Below are 18,585 nucleotides of genomic sequence, written 5' to 3' on the forward strand. Positions count from 1 at the left end.
CAGACTATCCAGAATCATCAGTTATTGTGATGGAGGCAAATAAATGGTAGATAGAATCCATGGATACGTCAAGACCGTGAATAGATAGATCTATAGCGTCAGGGTCATGATAGCGTGTGAAGCCAAACTTCAATGTCAGAACTCTTACTTAGAACTTGATATTGAACAAAATGCACCGCACTAAGGAGAAAGCTGTTTACTTAGACAATTTTTCTGCCATCACCAGCGCTTAACGCGGAAAATGAGGAGCCGCGGACAAAATTTGTCCTAGATATAAATTAAACAAAATCGACTAAGAAAACGAAAATGTGTGTTCCTTGTCAGTGATTTGTTGCAAAGTCATTATTTTTTTCCATTAAGTAATGAAAAATATTAAGGCCTATTACAAGTGAATAAATTTCAAAACAAAAATTGTCACCATACAATTTTTGGTTAAAACTTACAAAGACAATCCCAAATTTGTCTGCTGGTGCAGATCGGCCCTTTGGTTGGAATTTGCACGAGTCGCTTCATTCTCAGAATTAAAACCGAGAAATGTCATAAAAAAGAACCAGCTATTCTTGCTTGTATAAATTTGAAACTACAAAAAATAACTTAAACAGAAATATTTTTTAACATGATAAAAAATAAAACATTTTACCTCTTACATTTAAAGTTTTGCACGATATAGCACCTGCTTATTTGCGGCAGTTGATATCTGTCCTGCCTCCGTCTAAGTACGATTTAAGGCGCAATCATGACTCTGGTATTTTACTAGCATCACCAAAAGTCAGAACTAAGATCACCTTAGGGGATAGGTCTTTTACTTGTGCCCCCCTCCCCCCCCCCCCCCAGACTTTGGAACCTTCTTCCATTCTTCTATCTACAATGCGGTCTATTTCCAGTATAAATCTGTTTAAAAATAGACTTAAAACTTATTTAGTAAGGCTTTTAGTTAGGAATTTTAGCATTGTAAATTTAGGTTCTATTTTCCATCTTTCATTAATTTCTTATGTAAGGCGCAGTTGAATATTTTCATAGAAACTGCGCGGTACAAATTTCTATTAATAATAATGATCCTGCCATCAGTGTTATTACAAAGCTTCAGATTTGAGGACGACTACGAGTACGAGATTTAACTTAAAAGATTTTCGTGTATTCTCGAAAAATATTCAATCTGGAAAGCTTCATTGTACTATTTTTCACCCGAAAAGTTAGTGCGGCTACTTTTATTGGGAAATTAAGGTTTAGCCCTTTCCCGGTCGCAAAATGATTAAACTTCTAAAATTGGAAATTGTTCCCGCCACTACGACATTCTCGGTCAAACTCGTATTAGAATGACGACGGCTATCACGTTTTCCCGCCAAAATGACACTTGTTCACGCGCGCGCACTACTTAGTATTGAGAAAATCTCGTACACGTAGTCGTCCTCGTCTCAGACTCTAAAGGTCTCTATTTTCTATGTCCTCCAGGACCACTAAAAGAGGAGCAACAAGGACGACCGCTGGCTGGTTTTAGATTCTCCCAGTAGGCTCGATTAGCTCTGAAATAAAACAAATCATAATAATGCGTCAGAGTGATGGGTCCAAATGTTGCCTAGTCCCTGTAGGGCGTCTTCCCAGGCTTTCTCGGTCAATGCATTTCGATGGTGACGTATCCGAGGCCCGAGGCGAACGACTCGCTCGGACCACGTGACCCGAAACGCATCGGCCGCGCGCAATAATAAGGCCTAGGCAAGGTCAGAATGGCAAATGATTGATCACAGTCAAAAGTTCTTCAAAGCTGAAGTTGTAAGTTCTACTGTTTTAAAATATTTAATAAATTAGCACCGTATTGTTAATAAACTAAAACGGTGTTTTTAAAATTAATTGCGATGTTCGGACGATTTTCTAAACCAGTGCTATCTTCCACAGTGTCTGGAAACTGGCTCGAACTGCAGAATTGTCCGTGCCATTTGCGCAAGAAAAAGGGAAGTTATTATTTGAGTAAAATGAAGAATTAAACAACTATTTCATACATCCTTACTCAGTGGTGCTGACGAAATCTCAGTGAATAAAACGAAAAACGGCTCAGACGTTTGAGCCGCGAAAAAGTAAATGGCGGCCTTCAACTTTCCCCGGTCCCCTTTCAGATTTACCTTTCTCGGATTTCAGCGACCGCGTGATGTTTAAGTGCTTCTCCCCAGGGACTGTGCTTGTCACTAGCAGCAGGTAACCTGTCTCGTTCAGGAGCCAGCTGAAAAAGAACCAAGACACACGACTCATGGGACAACATTTGGAGTAACAAACCTCACCGATCACCCTCAAACTTGTTTTTAATTACTTATGAAGTGCCAAAGCAAAGGCGGGCAATTCAACCTCGACTCCAGGGTCTTAGGAGAGGACCCTGGGGGGGGGAGGGGGGAGGTTGGTTGCAACTGGCACTTCCTATGTGGTCTTATTATGGGATGCTGAGTTATTAATTACACGAATTTCGGCATTAAGTACTGATTATTTCAAGGGTATTTAAGGAGCAAGGCACGCGACTTGAAGTCAGTCTAAAAATCAACCTCCTAAAAATCTCTACAACCCGTCGATATTCGGTACCAACCTCTTCTGCGATAGCCCGGATGTGGTATGGTTCAAATCCACAACATCCGCCAATATACCTGACTCCTAAATCATAGGCCTGTCGAGCATACTTATGCACATCCCAGCGAGTTAGCTTTCGTGGCTCCAGCGCTAAAAAGAAACAGACAAACGCTTGTTCGAAAGAAAATGACAATATGACAACAAAAACTGTGGAGTCAGGCCCTGATTAAAGGCGAAAAGCCCTTACGCAAAATTTTGTGAATTTTTCGTGTTGGCACGAATAGCTATCCGACATGCTGTGAACATAGCCTTAGTTAAGCAGGACGTATAATCATGGACAAAAGTCAGAAAGCAACTTCAATTCTATGCGTTTCACAAGTTCTGTCGCAAAAACCAGTGCTGTCTATATACAAATCCACATCCCCTCCCAACACCCCACCTAATACAATGTTGAAAGATCAAAGGAATTGTGCCTTGACGGTTTCAACACTGTCTGTGGGGTGGGGGTAGGGGGTAGGGACGTACAGTGCTAGTAGCGCGCAGGTACAATTTTGCGTGTGTCAAAAAGCGTTCGAACTGTACAACTGTCCCAAGACTTTTGTCCATGATTGTAGCTTCTCTTTTTTCAAGTGCCATATCAAAAGAAAATAATACCAAAAGGAATACCCTATTCCAACCTCGTTCCCAGGGCGCTTTTCCCTGGGTTTGGAGGTGGCGGAAAAGTGCCCTGGGGACGAGGTTGACCCTATTCAAGGACTGGGCACTTTGCATCCTCGCTCCCACGGCTTTTTAAAAAGAGGGAAATACCCCTGGGAACGAGGGGTATTTAGAAAACCATACCCTATCTTGCAGCACGAATCTGTATAGTTGTAATGCTCGGAACAGGAGAGTATAACGTACTCTTATGAACAGGAAGTATTCCCATGGATTAAGTACTCAAGGATGCTTTGTGAAACTAGGGAGCTTAAGCAAAAACGACGGCGAGGGCTACAAAAACGTCACTTAAAAAGTGAATTCGCACCGCTTCAAACTTTATCGCGCTTATTCCATCTCGTTTACTTCGTCAAATGTTGGCAAATGTTTTTGGAGTTGAATTCTAAAGGACTGTATCAAAGTTCAGGAAAAGAAAAGAAAGTTGTTGTCTTCTGTTCCCGTCCTCGACAAAACATGAATTCAGGCACTTTCACGTTGTAGTCGGGCAACGACGGCAAAGAAATGTACAAAAAAGCGTGATGCACGTGCAAAGTTGGTGTTTTGTTGATCAAACCTTTTGCTTTTTTTGCCGTTCTCGTTACCGTCCGCGTCGTCGTTGCTTAAGCTCCCTTATATACAACGGAACGAGTGGGGGGGTAGAGGGTGGGGGGTGGGGGGGGGAGGGGCGAAGTGGGGGACGATTTCCCAGTGCAGGTGAAGGAGACCAGCGACCACGAAATAGAAGGGGAGAAACTAAAGCTCACCGAATGGTATCTCAGGTAAATCGACGAATCCCCTGGATCCCCCGTCTGGAGCATGATAACAGACTGGTTGCATCATCAGGTAAGGTTTGAGTCCTTCCTTGTCCAACGCATGTTTCATCAGACTCATCGTTTGTAGTGCCTCGTCCGGAGCAAAGCGACAGTTGATTCCAATTAAGTCAGCTCCTGTTTGTACAAAATAAGAAAGAAAGGGCAAAAATTATAATTCAAGTTTGGGGTTAACCCAAAGTATCTGGAGAAAAACCACGAAGGATGAAGGTAAGTTAAAGAACCAATAACAGACTTTTGGCCTCCAAGTGGTGTTGACGGGCTCCACCGCCTACTTAGCCTGTTCCAGGCGTTCAGATAGTGGGGAGCGGTGCGACGTAAAAAGGAGCGCGAAAAAATAAAAGCGAGGGAGGGAGAGAGGTGAGAGAGGGAACGTTCCCGCACCTCTCTCCCCAGTTCCCCTCTACTTTTCATCGCTTTCTTTACTTCGCACCGCTCTCCACTATCTGAACGCTTGGAACAGGCCACCGCCTACTGCTCCCCTTCAACTTATAGCTGATCATTGATCGTTGATCGCGCGCTGTGAAAACGTTATTTAAAATTGAATTCGCGCTGTTTCAAACTTCATCTACTTGACCTATGCCACACAGACTAAACTACCCTGGGTACCAGAGATTTTTTCTCGCGTGCGTCGGGGAGCTTTGTTTCGTCGGCCGCAGGCCGACACGTGTTCGGCCGAAGACACGAGCGGCGAAGCAGCGAGAAAAAACGCGCGGGTCACTTTTTAAGACTTGACCGAAACCGGAAACCGCGCATGGAAAGCCTCTGGCACCCAGGGTAAGACTAAACGACAAGTAAAGGAAAACTGCGGTCAGGAGATACAGATTGACGTTTGCCTTTTGCCGTAATCGTGATTCCAAAATATTCCAACTCGCTCAATTTGTCAAATTTTCGCGAATTCTCCTGGAATTGAATTATTACTAAGCACTGAAACCACGTTTAGAAAGAGAAAAAAATTCCCCTTTGTGTGTTTACGTTTTCCCGTCAACTTCGCGTGGGCTTAAATCGTTCATTTTCGTTAAAAATATACCAAAATGTGTGTAGCCTCCCACGAAGACATTCTTAGGGCCTAGTCACGCGTTCCTGCTCCCCTTTGGAGAGGATTGCGTGAAGAGCCAAAAGAACGTCTGCGGGGAAGGCTAAAAACGTATGCTGCACGTGCAGAGTTGTGGTTTTCTCTTACTAAAGCCCCGTGAAATCGCATTTATTTTACACAAATCGTCCTTCCGTTCACATGAAACCAGTGAATTCGCTCATTTATCGGCAACGTACTCGTTGCCGTCGCCTTCACCGTCGGACTAGGTTCGTAACTTAAGCAACGGCGACGGCGACGCCAACGACAACTTCCAAAAAAGGCAACTACGATGCACTGAACAATCCACAATACCTTTCCTTGCCAGTCTAACTGCGCATTCTCCTGGAGGTACATTGTTGGTATCACCAGGAGGTCCAATACACATTGTGATGGCAGTTGGTTTCCCTGTGGCCTTCATCACTTCCACTACCCACTCAGCTTCTTCCACAAACTCAAAATACTGTAGGGGAGGGGAGTACGTAGTGTTAGGTCATTTATAAGTGGAGAGGAGTACGAAGTGTTTGGTTATTTATAATTTAACATGAAAATTTTGCTGGAAGTTACATGTATCATTTCTCACATTCGATAATTTGGAATGTTAACCACAGGAAGCCCAAGCTCCAAATATGGGTATGGAGAGAAAACCGGTTAAAGTAATACCCATAAAACGGCCCTAAATCGACCCGTGGACCACACAGGACAGACGTAAAAACATACATTTTAAGTAAGGTAAGCTTTTTTTTTTAATGAAACCCTTTCATTTTCAGTTAGGTTACAGAAACGATAGGTTTTTTCCCATACAAATCCTTATATTTCTGAGGTTAGACAACAATGCGGATGCTCATATTTCGAGCTTGGGCTACCTGTGTGTTAACTTACACGCATTCAATACATGGTATACATGCATGGTGGAAAAGGGTTGTAAAATCAAAGATGGCAGTTACAGACAGGAAATACTGAGCATTATGGCTGTTTACACAATATTTACCTCAGCGATGAGTAAGTCGACATCGTTTTGAAGGAAAATTTCAATCTGTTCTCTAAACTTCTCCTTGACAACCTTTTGTCCTGCTCCACTTGAATACAGTGAAGCAGTCTGACAGATTGATCCAGCAAAAAGTGCACCTCCCTCTTGGGCCACGCCCTTGGCCAGGTCACATGCTGCCTGGTTTATTTTAGTGGTCTGAAACAAAATTTTTAAAAAAGTAGGTCAATGCTTTTTATTCTGATCCTTGAAATCGTACAAAAAAGATGAATTTTGCATTTCTTTGGGAAAAATTTTAAAACAGTGTTGTACAAAAGAACCTATCTGATCAAATGTGGATGTTTAGTATTCATGATCTGTGTGTTTTGGGGGGCGCAGTAACACAGAATAGCTATTAAAACAAAGTAATAAAATAATACCAACCCCATGTTTAGCATGTTCACCCCCCAGATCATCATCCATAGTAAATGTAAATGCTTGAATAACATCAGATCCTGCTCGCAAAAATTCCCGATGTAGCTGTCGAACTAAAGAAAATACAGTTAAATACAAAGTATAAGGGGGCATTGAGCATCAATTTGTTTCTTCCCAGTTAATTGATGTCTAAGTCATGGCTCTCCTGCCCAGATTAACACTTAAAATCCTCAGAAGGAGCAACATCAATTTTCTCTTAGCAATAGTTCATGTAGATAACAGGTTGTGAGGAGCAATTATATGATCACCAAAGGAAAAAATTGCTTTAATCTTGTATCAAATTCTCCCAACTAGTTCTTTTAGGAAATGCATGGAGCCTTGGGGGGGGGGGGGGGGGGTGGATCCCATATGAAAGGGGCGGGGATGCTTGTCATCTCACTTAGGGGGGTAAATTTTGGATTTTGGTCTCACTTAGGGTGTTCTGGGCAAAGCGCCATTATATTTTGCCATAAATGTAATACTTTAGGGTTACATGCGAAGAAATGTAAAAAAATGATATATAAATTATATTTAAATTCATGTAATCAAAGTTCAAAATGGTCTATGTTAGGGGTCAATAATAGGTTGGGCCATGCCCATATTGGGCTCCTTTATGGTTTAATTCAAAATTTCCGACAAGCATCCCAGCCCCTTTCATATGGGACTCCCACCCTGGGCATGGACGTCAGTTTGGCGAATTTTTATGTGGTTATTGGTACTGAATGGGTTAACTTGAAGCTAGATGACAGTGACAAACACAGACCTCAAAGTAAGCAGTTGTTTGTGTTTGTGGGTGGGTGTGACAAGACAAGACAAGACAAGACAATGCTTTATTTGGTGTGTGTGTGTCCGTGGGGGGATGGGGGTGCTCATTCAGTCTTAGGGTTAGGTCAGATCTAGCCCACCCCCTCCTCCTCCTTGATCTGCCACTGAGTCTGGAGTACTACCTTTTGACATAGTATAGGTGTATGTGCTCTTGGATGATATCCCATAATCTTTATGTTACAGGAGTATGATGGAATTCAGAGATGGAATTCAAATTCTGACCTTTAGTCTAAGATAAGGTCACAGCATTGAACAAACCATGTTATAAAGAAAACTTAACTTATTTCAAAGAGTTTTCGATTTTTATTTCTTTGATGGTCAGTGACCCGCAACGATGGTAATTTTTTAATTCCGGTGCTTAATGATGTTGGATATGTTATTTCTCACCAGCTTCAGGGTGTTCCACTGTACACTCTGGAGTCCAAGGCCCTGCTTTCACATAACCCCGTCTTTCCAGAGCGTAGGTCATTCCACCATCCCCTACTATCACTTCACCAGCACAGAGCCGCTCTAGTATACCACGCTGAAATTTAAATATTATCAGTATTTGAAAAGCAAGAAATAAACAAGGCGATCATTAAAAAAAACATATATCGCCGTCCTCGACTTTTCGTTTTGCCACTCTACGCATTTGGACGGAAAACAAAACTAAAAATCATGTCCTGTGCAACTCTATATTCCGAAGCATCAATTAAAAAAAGAGAAACTTACAAGCTTTCGTGCACGACGTCTTCGATCTCCTCTATTGCACAAGAATAAGGGAGCAACAAAGGTCGGCCAGCGCCTCGAGCTTAACTTCGCAACGCCGCTGTATCTTTATGATTTTCGATGGTTTGAAAACCGATAAAAACGCAAAGAAATGCAAACCATTGGATACTCACCTTTTCTTCCTCAGACATGGTTAGAAGCCTGCACTGAAATCAATTTCACGTTCGCACGTAGTGCTCGAAGGTGTGAGAGTGGGCAGTAAGGGGGTCGCTCTCGGTCACGCGAGAAACGTTACTACTCCCCAGTCCTCCAAACGGTAAAAATAGCAAAGAGTCCCCAGCCCTCTCAAAAAGTTAAAGTGGATGAAACGGTCATCATGGTGATCATGGTCATTCATCAGCTACTGCAGTCATTGCAGAGCACGTCACTTCAACTGGTCACAGTTTGAAATGGGAATATTTTGACATTTTAGCAAGAGGAAAGTCAGATATTGTAAAACCAAGGAGACTCTTCTTATTAGGGATTTAAAACCAGCCCTAAATCAAAATAATAAGCAGTAATTCCATGGTAGGGCGTTTATTTTGGCAGTTCTTATCTGCTCATCTGACTTTTGAAGGATATAAAGATTACTAGCTCAACAAAGAAATACCATTGAAATAGAGTCAAACTCCACTGGTTTATTAACAGATTCATTCAACGTTCAATTGGGTCAGGCAGCCATTTTCACATTTTCTTTCGAAATCGTCTTCTGACTAGTGTGGTACCTGCGCTCATACGCACTCCCACGTTCACTATTGCCTAGTCCCTAGGCCTCATTATTATGCGCGGCCGATGCGTTTCGGGTCACGTGGTCCGCCCGTTCGTCTCGGATACGTCACCGAAATGCATTGACCGAGAGGGCCTGGAAAGACGCCGTACAGGGACTAGGCAACGTTCACTCCCACGCTACACACAAAACCCCGGAGGCGTATAAAGATAAAGGTCCTTATTTTACGTCGCTAACTAGTGACAGTACCTCAACTGCGACGATCTTCTTTGCATTTATTTCTTCATTCCATGGTTTCAATATATAAAGTTTATGTACATTGCATTTATCAGTTCAACTTAATCTTTCCCCGGTATATTACGAACCAATTGAATGAACAGTTGGCTTGCAAAGCGCTGCATCCACGTTCCCAGCGCTTTTCCCCTTAAGCCCCTCATATTTTATGAGCGAAAAAGCCCTGGGAACGAGGTTGACAGCGCTACACCGCAGTCGCTGAGGTCAGGGTTCCGATCCCAGGAAGACTGAATTTTTTAAAGTTCTTTTCGCAACTGCATAAGTTGCATATTGCGATGATCTTTTTTGCATTTATTTCCTCATCCCGCGGTTCCAATACATGAAATTCATATGTTCATCATTTCAATAATTTTAAAAACTGACAAACCCGAGACCGACGATGCGCTCATTAGACAACCCGCCCCCCACACTCCCTCCCCTGACTGTCTTTCCATCTTTGCTCCTTTTTACGGGTTTCACCGTTTGACATAGCGCTTTAAAATCGGCCATTTGAACGATGACGTCATTCGATTATATCTTCAAGAATCCTTCAGCATTTTGTTTCTGGTGAAAATGTGTTATTTAAAACGCACTAGGATTACTAAAACTGAATAAGAAAGAAAACACGGCATGAATTGTACTGGTTGTCATCAAGCGACGTCATCTTGGAGATCGGTTCACATGACGTAACGGCGGCCATATTGCATGGTGTAGAAAACGATGAAATGGCGGCAATGACATCATGTGGGAATTGGACTCTTTTCTCCTGTAAAAACGTTCTTTAGTTCCATGAAATTTGCTGACCATGTGAGTGAAAACAATCTAAATTGAGGTCGACGTTTGTCTTGAAATTACAATGTAATACTGGGATCTATCTCCATTAAGGACCAATGAAATTTGTTGACCATGTGAGCGAAAACGATCAAAATTGAGGTCGACGTTTGTCTTGAAATCACAATGTAATTCTGGGATCTATCTCCACTAAGGACCAATGAGCGTTCGCTTGTGCCGAGGTCTGACGTCATCAGGCTGGTCCGTCAAACTTGCTCTTTGCAGAAGAATACGGGCGGCCTGTAGCAGGTTCCAGGCTCTCCCAGTAAGCTCGGTTGCCCCTGGATACAAAATCACAAATTGAACTTTATTTGCTCACCCTTGTTACATAAAAATGCGTCAAAAAATTGTTAACGATAAAGGCCACTGGTGAGTGTTGCCGTAAATTTGGAGTGTAAAAGTACTGCATCCTAAAATTTTCTTTAGCGAACAATTTATAGTGCTGTTCATTCGAAAGAAATTATGGGCACTGTAAGCCTCTCCAAACATCAACAACTCCCGTCTGAACGTTGCCGAATTGTTAGCAAGTTATGGGAAATTCGTTTCTTAAATTTTAAAACTTTTTGCATTTCTTACGAGATCTGTGGTATCAAAGTATGATAAACTACAGAATAATTAACTGTATAATTTTCACGAAACCTTGTGGCAAACAGAAAATAGAAACATTCATTGACTTGGTCAAAAGCTAGGGCTTTCCCGTCCTTTTTTTTGACAAATTTCCCTGACTTTTAACCATGACTGTCCTGCTAATGTCACTTACACTAAATGGGCAATTGCACTCTTAACTTACTGTACTTCATACACCGCAACCCAAACTGTGTCCTTTCAGAATACCAGTAAACGCGTAGAAAACCGACTTACTTTGTTTTCGCGTGAAATTTGTTGTAAGAGCAATAGAAAAAACTTTCTTTTGCTCAGGTTTCGCTGTTCTCTTATCATCTCGCCTGGCTCTCTATATTACACTCATCAAGTTTGGTCTTAACGCGAAGATTATGAAAGACAAATTCACTTTCAAATGTTTGTTTATTATTAGAAGATCGACCAGTGTCAAGAAACTGGTGCAAGCTTCGATTAGCTCTGTGCTAGTTGCGCGTTTATTTGTCGTTAATAATGCTTACCTTGCTCTACACCATTCTTTCGGATGAGCTTTTAAGCTCTCCCCCCAAGGGCTGTGTTTTTGACTTGCTTCTGGCAGAAACCCTCTTTCTGTTGCAAGCTGAAACGAAAAAAAATATATTGCTGAAAAGATATTGCTCGTTGTTTTCAGCTTTAACTAAGAAGAGCATATGCAGAACGTGTCTAAGTATTTTTAATACTGTAAGGCGAATACTTAATATATATAATTAACTCGCTTCTTTTAAATTCCTTTTGTATAAAAGTATAGCAGTGTGGAAATACGAAGAGCAATTAAAATTAAGGTAATTTGGAAGCTTAGAGGAATAGAACTGTGAGAGTTTAAAACTTACGAAATACAAGTACATGAACGTTTAAACCTTTAGTAGTGTTAGAGTTTTAAGGTGTGGAACTGTGACGTTTGGATGCCGTGGAAGCTTATGGGTTAAGTGTGAAACCATGGAAGCTTAATTGTGTGAAAATTTGAAGAGTGGAGGCCTGGAAGTTTGGTCATATGGAAGGTCCTCCAATGTACTGTACTCTGAATGTAAACAAAACAGCCACTTTTAAAAAGGTTAATTTTTCAAATCGTTTTCTTGAACTTACCTCTTCAGCTATAGCCCTGATGTGGTATGGCTCAAATCCACAACAGCCGCCAATATACCTGACTCCTAAATCATAGGCCTGTCGGGCGTACTTCTGCACATCCCAGCGAGTCAAGGTACGAGGCTCTAGAGCTAAAATAACAAACAAAATGGGCATTAGGAGTTTCATTACCGTAAATGATCTAATACACGCCTGGAACCTTTATTTAAATTTAGGAAGCTTAAGTATAACAACGACAGCGACGGCTTCGAAAAGGTCACTTAAAAAGTGAATTCGCGCTGCTTCCAACTTTATTGCGCTTATTCCATCTCGTTTAATTCGTCATTAAACTCATCAACAATAGATGAGCTTGGGGAAGGTGCCTGGAAAGATGGTGGGGCCTCGAGCACCGGAGCCGAGCGCGTAGGGTAACCATGACAACCCTGTGAGCGGCAACCACCAGGCACCGTCACACTGACAGAAGACAGTGGAACCATGATACTTACCACATACTTACCGGAAAAGGGGGAGGGAAGGGCGGGGAGCAAAGTCGCCAAGCACCGTCGAAAAGGCAAAAGTGCACGCGCAAATGAGTTGACCTCAAAACCCGAGCTGTAAAACCACGCGACCCCCAGCAGATCCCCCACCACTGCGCATGACCGAGACAAGGGAAACCCCAGACCAGCATTGTTTCGCGTTTAACTTAGCTTAAATTACATTTAACCACATAATGTTGGCAAATGTTTTTGGAGTTGAATTCTAAAGGACTATAACAAAGTTCAGGAAAAGGAAAAGAAACTTGTTCTCGTGTGTTTCCGTCCTTAACAAAACGTGAAATTATGCACTTTCACGTCGTAGTCGCGCAACAACGGCTAAGAAATGTACAAAAAAGCGTGATGCACGTGCAAAGCTGTTGTTTTGCTAACATAAACCTATTGCTATTTTGCCGTTCACGTTACCGTCGCCGCCGTCGTTGCTTAAGCTCTCTTTTATCGGTCCAAGACGGGGAGTTTAATCGATAGGAGGCGTTTCCAGTTCAACAACTGATACGTCTAGGACACCTTTCAAATCTCAACTTTCATGACAGAATGCTCATTCAGGGTCATTTTCTTCTCATCGTTAGTCTATCCTTACTTTGAACATGACATTGAAATTCGCAAACCCTTGTTAATCAAGCCAGAAACTGAATAAATTGAAGATTTTGCTCCTTTTTTCTAATTCCTAGTACTTTGGAGTAACTGTCGTGGGGGACTTGTATTACACAGGGCGCGTTTATTAGAGAGGGGCGTTTAACAACCTCGTTCCCAGGGTTCTCTCCTACCCGCACTACGGAGCAAGATAGGGGAGGGCGGATAGGAGAGAACCCTGGGAACGGGGTTGGGCGTCTAATACAAATTTTTAAACGCGACGATGTTTTATCAGACACGAGGCGTTTATCTGAGGGGGGGGGGATTTTAATTGATAATTTACGGTAAAGTAAACAAGAAAATATAATTCGCTATGCCTAAAAGCGGAGCTCCTAAGTGTCAAATAAACACAAAACTTTAATTTGAAACCATTCAAAAGGAAAGTGTAAGACAAATATCGTTAAGTTGCTAATACGAAACTACTGGTAATACGTAAGTTGCAAGTTATATTAGCCTTGCTATAAAAGAAGCTTTAGCTAAATAGTTCACCACGTCAAGTAGCGCTTACCAAAAGGACACTCGGGTAAACTTTGGAACCCTGTCCTGCCTGAGTCAGGTGTATGGTATCCCACGGGTTGAATCATTAAATGACAGCTCAGGCCATCTCTCTCAAGTGCCTCCTTCATCAGGCGGAGAGTTTCGAGTGAAATATATGGATCAAACTTACAGTTCAGTCCAATGATATCAGCACCTACCAATAATAAAAAAAGACTGTTGATTTGCAATGATAGGCCCTATAATAAGCCTGAGAAAACAACCCACGTTTGCGCGACCTCAGCACTGGTTTTATCGTTAAATGATCTCTGAGGAACGAGCGCAGAAATTCCATATTGCCCAGATCACAGGCTGCAGGATGGGATTTCCACTGCGTCATCTGTCTCTCCAAAATTGTACAAGGTGAACCCCAGTCTCCTACTACATTAGTAATGACATAAGTATGAATTTAGTAATGAAGTCATTATCCTTGGCACGTGCTTTCACATGTTTTTCAATGTTTGTTTACATTCGCGCTCGTTTCCGCTTCGCACTGATTGGCGGAAATCTGACAGCTCAATCGACAGGGAGCCACAGGGGAATTGGAGGAGGAATTCAAATTTCAGAGAAGTAGTTGCAAGCTCTCCTTCCTTTTCCCGCCCCGCCGCCAGAGCGCCCAGGAGAGCTTGCTCGCAGGCCTTGCCCGCGCAACGTAAACGGCTAATAAAAACGAATAATACCTGTCCTTGCAAGTCGAACTGCGCATTCCTGTGGAGGAACGTTGTTGCTGTCCCCTGCAGGACCAACAGACATTGTGATTGCAGTTGGTTTCCCTGTGGTCTTCATCACCTCTACTACCCACTCTGCTTCTTCGCAATACTCAAAGAACTAAGAGGAGAGGGGTGAGAAGCTATAAAAACAGGTCACCGCAATACTCAAAGAACTGAGAGGAGAAGGGTGAGAAGCTAAAAAAAACAGGTCACTGAGAAACTCCAGAATTGAAATAAAATAAAAGGACCTCTATTGGAGCCCAAAATCATTGAGGCCTTTTATTGACTGTTAAAGATTCCATGGAGAGATATATATTTAGGGTTCGTTCACTTTTTTATAGGGCGGGTTGGTGGGATTTGACGGGTAGCTCCTGTAGAATATGATGACCCCCCCTTCATCAGAATTTTTTCGGATGGCAACCCCTTGTATCCCAAAGTAATTGAGATGAGCCCCTCCCCACCCCCCCCCCCCCCCCCCCTCAAAAAAAAAAGAAAAAGAAAAAAGTAAATTATCGTACCGAAGTAATTATTGTAAGTGTCCTTCTTAAAAAAGTGTCTGTCTTATAGAGAGTCAAATGATGGGGGTAAAAAAATGCAGGCTCTTGATGTCCATTTTACTGAGGTGTGCGTCTTATAGAGCTGTCCATTAAGAGATAATTGACTGAGTGTATTTGTTAAAGAGGCGCTGTACTGCTACTGCTAATGCTAATGCTCTGCTACTGCTACTATTACAGCTACAGTGTACAGGAATAGTACTACAATAACTACTTAATCCTAAATATTTTGAGAAAGGACCTCTGGAGCCAGTGTACTACTAGTACTTAACAAGCTAAAGACAGCTAAAAAAACATGCGCTCAAAATGCTAAATACTCCTAAAAGTTACAATGTTTGCTTCGTGAAATGGCCATTATAGTCCTACACATGTTCCTACCTCAGCAATCAGTAAATCCATGTCATTCTTGAGGAATATCTGAATTTGCTCCTCAATTCGTTCTTGTATGCGGTTCCTTCCAGCTCCATGCATGTACAGGGTTGCTGTTTGGCAAATAGATCCAGCAGAGAACACCCCTCCCTCCCTGGCTACTGCCTTGGCAAGGTCACATGCAGACTGATTGATTTCTTCATTCTGTTGATGCAAGTGTTAAGAATGGATTAGATACTGCAAGGCTGTGCTGTAAGAAAACTGAAAGGAGCCCAGTGCTTTAAACCTGTGAAATCCAGTGTGGTGGGTGAAACAAGAGCCAAAAAAGGTATCTGCTCTTGCAGACTTAGGGTGTCGAGCATATGATTTCTGTGAAAACACTAACATTTTCTAGTCACTCGGGGGCAAAAGTTAGGTGCCAGGGGCCACTGGGGGTGGCTAGAGCACAGCCTCTTCCTGGGATTAAACAAGCCTCCTCAAACTCAGTAGTTAATTGAATTCAGGAAGAAGCCTGCATGGCAGGCTCAAAAGGGAAGCAATAGGAACACAAAACACACCACCTCCCTCCCATTCAACAAAATTGCCAAATTGTGTTTCTATAAATTTTGAATCTTTGGTCTAAATTCATTCACAAAGCATGTAAGTCCCGCCTTTCTTGGCCTAGTAGCAGCGTCACTGTCAGGGATGCCCTTTGAGAAACCGTTACTACATTCCCAGCTTAAATTACAGATATTATTTGACTGGATCAGGTCATGGACATCTTTTAATTGTTCTTCAAATCACTTTTTTTTTGTTGTGCAACTTTAATCTTGTGGCAGCATCTTAATTCAGCATTTACAGACAATAATATTATTGTAGATCTGGCCCCAGTTGTTCCATTGGATAAATCACCATCCAGTGGATAACGCAATATTGGTCTTCGTAATACTTATCCATTAGTAATTATTGCTCTGGTGGATAGCGTTATCCAACTTTTGAACAACGGGGGCCAGAATGACAGTTTGCTGTTGTTGAATTTTCCCTCTTCCATTTATTACTATCAATTTTTTGTTACTTTAAGTTCAATTTATAGCCTAAAGGGTACTATGATAGCTCTAAGACCTGTTATTCTCTATTTTATACTACTGATCAGTAGTCCAGTGCCTCCCCCTCTACCCCACCCCCATTTCATATGCATGGAGGTTAGCATGCATGGGGGAGGGGGGGGGGCAAAAGTAAGGGGCAGGGATGTTTGTCATCTAACTTAGGGGTGTAAATTTCAGATTCTGGTCTCACTTAAGTTTTTCTAAGCAAAACACCATCACATTTAGCCATAAAGGTCTCTTTTAGGGTTGCACGCGAAGAAATAAAAAAGTGATGTATTTTAAATTAATTTTATTTACTCAATTCATGTAATCAAAGTTTAAATGGTCTCATTTAGGGGTCAAAAAAGGTTGGGCCATGCCCAGATTGGTCTCCTTTAAAGGTTTAACTCAAAATTTCCAATGAGCATCCCCACCCCTTTCACATGGGAGTCCCTCGCCCCAGGGCATGCATACCCCTCTGCCAGGAAGAACTTAGGACTGTACAAGTCATTTCTATAATTATGTGGAAAATACCTTTTCATCAATCACATTATCATCCATGGAGAATGAAAAAGCTTGAATCACATCTGCTCCAGCTCGAAGAAATTCACGATGAAGCTGGTGAACTGAACAAAAAAATATAAATATTGCAGACAGTCACAATGCAAATACCACCAAAGATAAGTTGGTGACAAACTACCAGACAATAGGGAATCTACCTTACAATCCCAATTTTTTTATTTTTAATTAAAAACTGCATAACAAAAAAAGGTGGGAAACAGTAAAACTCCTGATTGTCTGGAATTTTTGCAAAATATGAAGAATTCTTTTCCAAATTTGCATTTCATCTGTTATAAATTTTGCTACACAAAACAGAAAAATGTAACGCTCAAGTTCAAAAGGGTGAAAATAATGGTTTGAAACAGTTGCAATATGTTGAAGTTTTGACCCCCTCCAGTCCCCTCCAGCCCCCTCTTTGGAATATTCCTGGGTCTCCCCCTACAGCTTGCGGTGATGAGCCAAGTCCCCTTGGGGTGGGGGGTGGGGGTATAGTTCCCCATCTGAATTTCAAAAGCAGTCATTTTGCATATTGAGAAGGTCAAGGCCATGTAGCTGTAGGTATTTCACTTTTGTATTCAGGATTGTCATTATTTTGTCCCAGTTTCAACCCTGCATCTTCATGTCATTTGTTTCCATTTGATGAGGGGGGCTTAAGGGGGGTGCGAATACCGCAAAACTGCACTGAATTACATATAAATACCGTACAGAATAACATAAGAAAACCACAAACCGCATTGAGATTTTACCCGGAAATTTCTAAATACTGCAAACCCCTTGGTTTTGTAAAACCGAAATACCACAACTTAAAATAAAATTCCCACAAAACCACATCGCTGCAAACCCTTACACCACCCTCTTTGATCTATTTTCTTATGTTGCTGTTTCAAGGCCAATTTCGCTTGTCGGAATTTTATCCTAACAGGGCCTCAATGATAGCACATATTCAAAAATTTAGTTCAGACCTGCTTCTGGATTTTCCACAGTGCACTCAGGTGTCCATGGTCCTGCCTTTACGTACCCTCTCTTTTCCAAAGCAAATGTCATCCCACCATCACCGACTAGCACTTTTCCAGCATTTAAACAGTCAAGAACAGTGCTTTTGTTTCAAAACAACAATAAAAAAAATAAAAATAATGACAATAGTAATAAAATAATTTAAACCAAGCATCCTTTTTGAAAATAAAAAACTACATATAAATTTATAACATATCATTACATCAGAGGCATGGATCAAAAACTGGTTTGAGCTCCACACATCCATTCAAGGTTTTTTTCATTTGGTGATTGAAATCATCCCAAATATTGTTTGCAATATGCATTTAACAATCAAACGTGACAATGAAACAAAAAAAAAGAAGACAAGAAACCATGCATGACTGGTAGATATGGGAGGAATTTTACAAAGCTGAACAACTTTGGATTTTACAAGTGTGTGTGGTGCAATGATTTATTGATTAATTTTTGATTTTCAATGTGTTTCATTGAGATCGTCAAGATTTCTTAAACATCTCCAACCTTGCAAAGAAACATTCAAATGCTAACAGTTGAGTAAACGCATACATCAAAATGGTCAAAAATATGAAGACGCGTCCAATTGCTAGCAGCAGGAAATAACCCTCACCCCGCCCCAAGGCCACCCCTTTGTATTGTTGACCACGATCTTTCAAGTACGATATGGATGCATGAGCGATCGATCCGTGGAGTGGCAAGCCAAAACGGGCGCTTTCCATTCAGCGTAAAATTCGGGAAATTTCGGTAGGAAATCAACGGACCATTTCGGTTCGTTCCGACCGGAATATTTGGGACCACAGTTACGCGATTTTGCTGTAACATTTTCGGTGTAAAAGATGACTTTGAACATGTCAAAAAATTAAGTTACTAAAACGCACACTAAAAAACAGAGGTCCTCTACAGATCAC

At 41.7% G+C, this 18,585-nt stretch overlaps 2 protein-coding genes and 1 pseudogene across 2 annotated transcripts in view; 1 reads left to right on the forward strand and 2 right to left on the reverse strand.

Moving 5' to 3' along the window:
• The window catches only part of LOC140924802 (uncharacterized), a 451,675-nt pseudogene that overhangs the window by 113,015 nt on the left and 320,075 nt on the right, over window positions 1-18,585 (forward strand).
• Window positions 834-7,943, reverse strand: LOC140924855 (betaine--homocysteine S-methyltransferase 1-like). The gene is made up of 8 exons (XM_073374858.1): window positions 7,799-7,943; window positions 6,557-6,660; window positions 6,137-6,331; window positions 5,461-5,608; window positions 4,008-4,190; window positions 2,570-2,700; window positions 2,118-2,215; window positions 834-1,523 (listed from the first exon to the last, which is right to left on the reverse strand). The coding sequence occupies exons 1-8, from the start codon at window positions 7,878-7,880 to the stop codon at window positions 1,433-1,435; spliced, it is 1,032 nt and encodes a 343-aa protein (XP_073230959.1). The 5' UTR covers window positions 7,881-7,943; the 3' UTR covers window positions 834-1,432.
• The window catches only part of LOC140924837 (S-methylmethionine--homocysteine S-methyltransferase BHMT2-like), a 9,260-nt gene continuing 277 nt past the window's right edge, over window positions 9,603-18,585 (reverse strand). The window contains exons 2-9 of the mRNA XM_073374840.1: window positions 17,629-17,762; window positions 16,640-16,731; window positions 15,051-15,245; window positions 14,089-14,236; window positions 13,383-13,565; window positions 11,709-11,839; window positions 11,108-11,205; window positions 9,603-10,270 (exon numbers count right to left, since the gene is read on the reverse strand). Coding sequence (XP_073230941.1) covers window positions 10,183-10,270; window positions 11,108-11,205; window positions 11,709-11,839; window positions 13,383-13,565; window positions 14,089-14,236; window positions 15,051-15,245; window positions 16,640-16,731; window positions 17,629-17,762 — 1,069 coding nt within the window. The 3' untranslated portion in view covers window positions 9,603-10,182. The remainder of the gene's footprint in view (window positions 10,271-11,107; window positions 11,206-11,708; window positions 11,840-13,382; window positions 13,566-14,088; window positions 14,237-15,050; window positions 15,246-16,639; window positions 16,732-17,628; window positions 17,763-18,585) is intronic.

The sequence above is a fragment of the Porites lutea genome, chromosome 14 (assembly GCF_958299795.1).
Source record: "Porites lutea chromosome 14, jaPorLute2.1, whole genome shotgun sequence".
Taxonomy (NCBI): Eukaryota; Metazoa; Cnidaria; class Anthozoa; order Scleractinia; family Poritidae; genus Porites; species Porites lutea.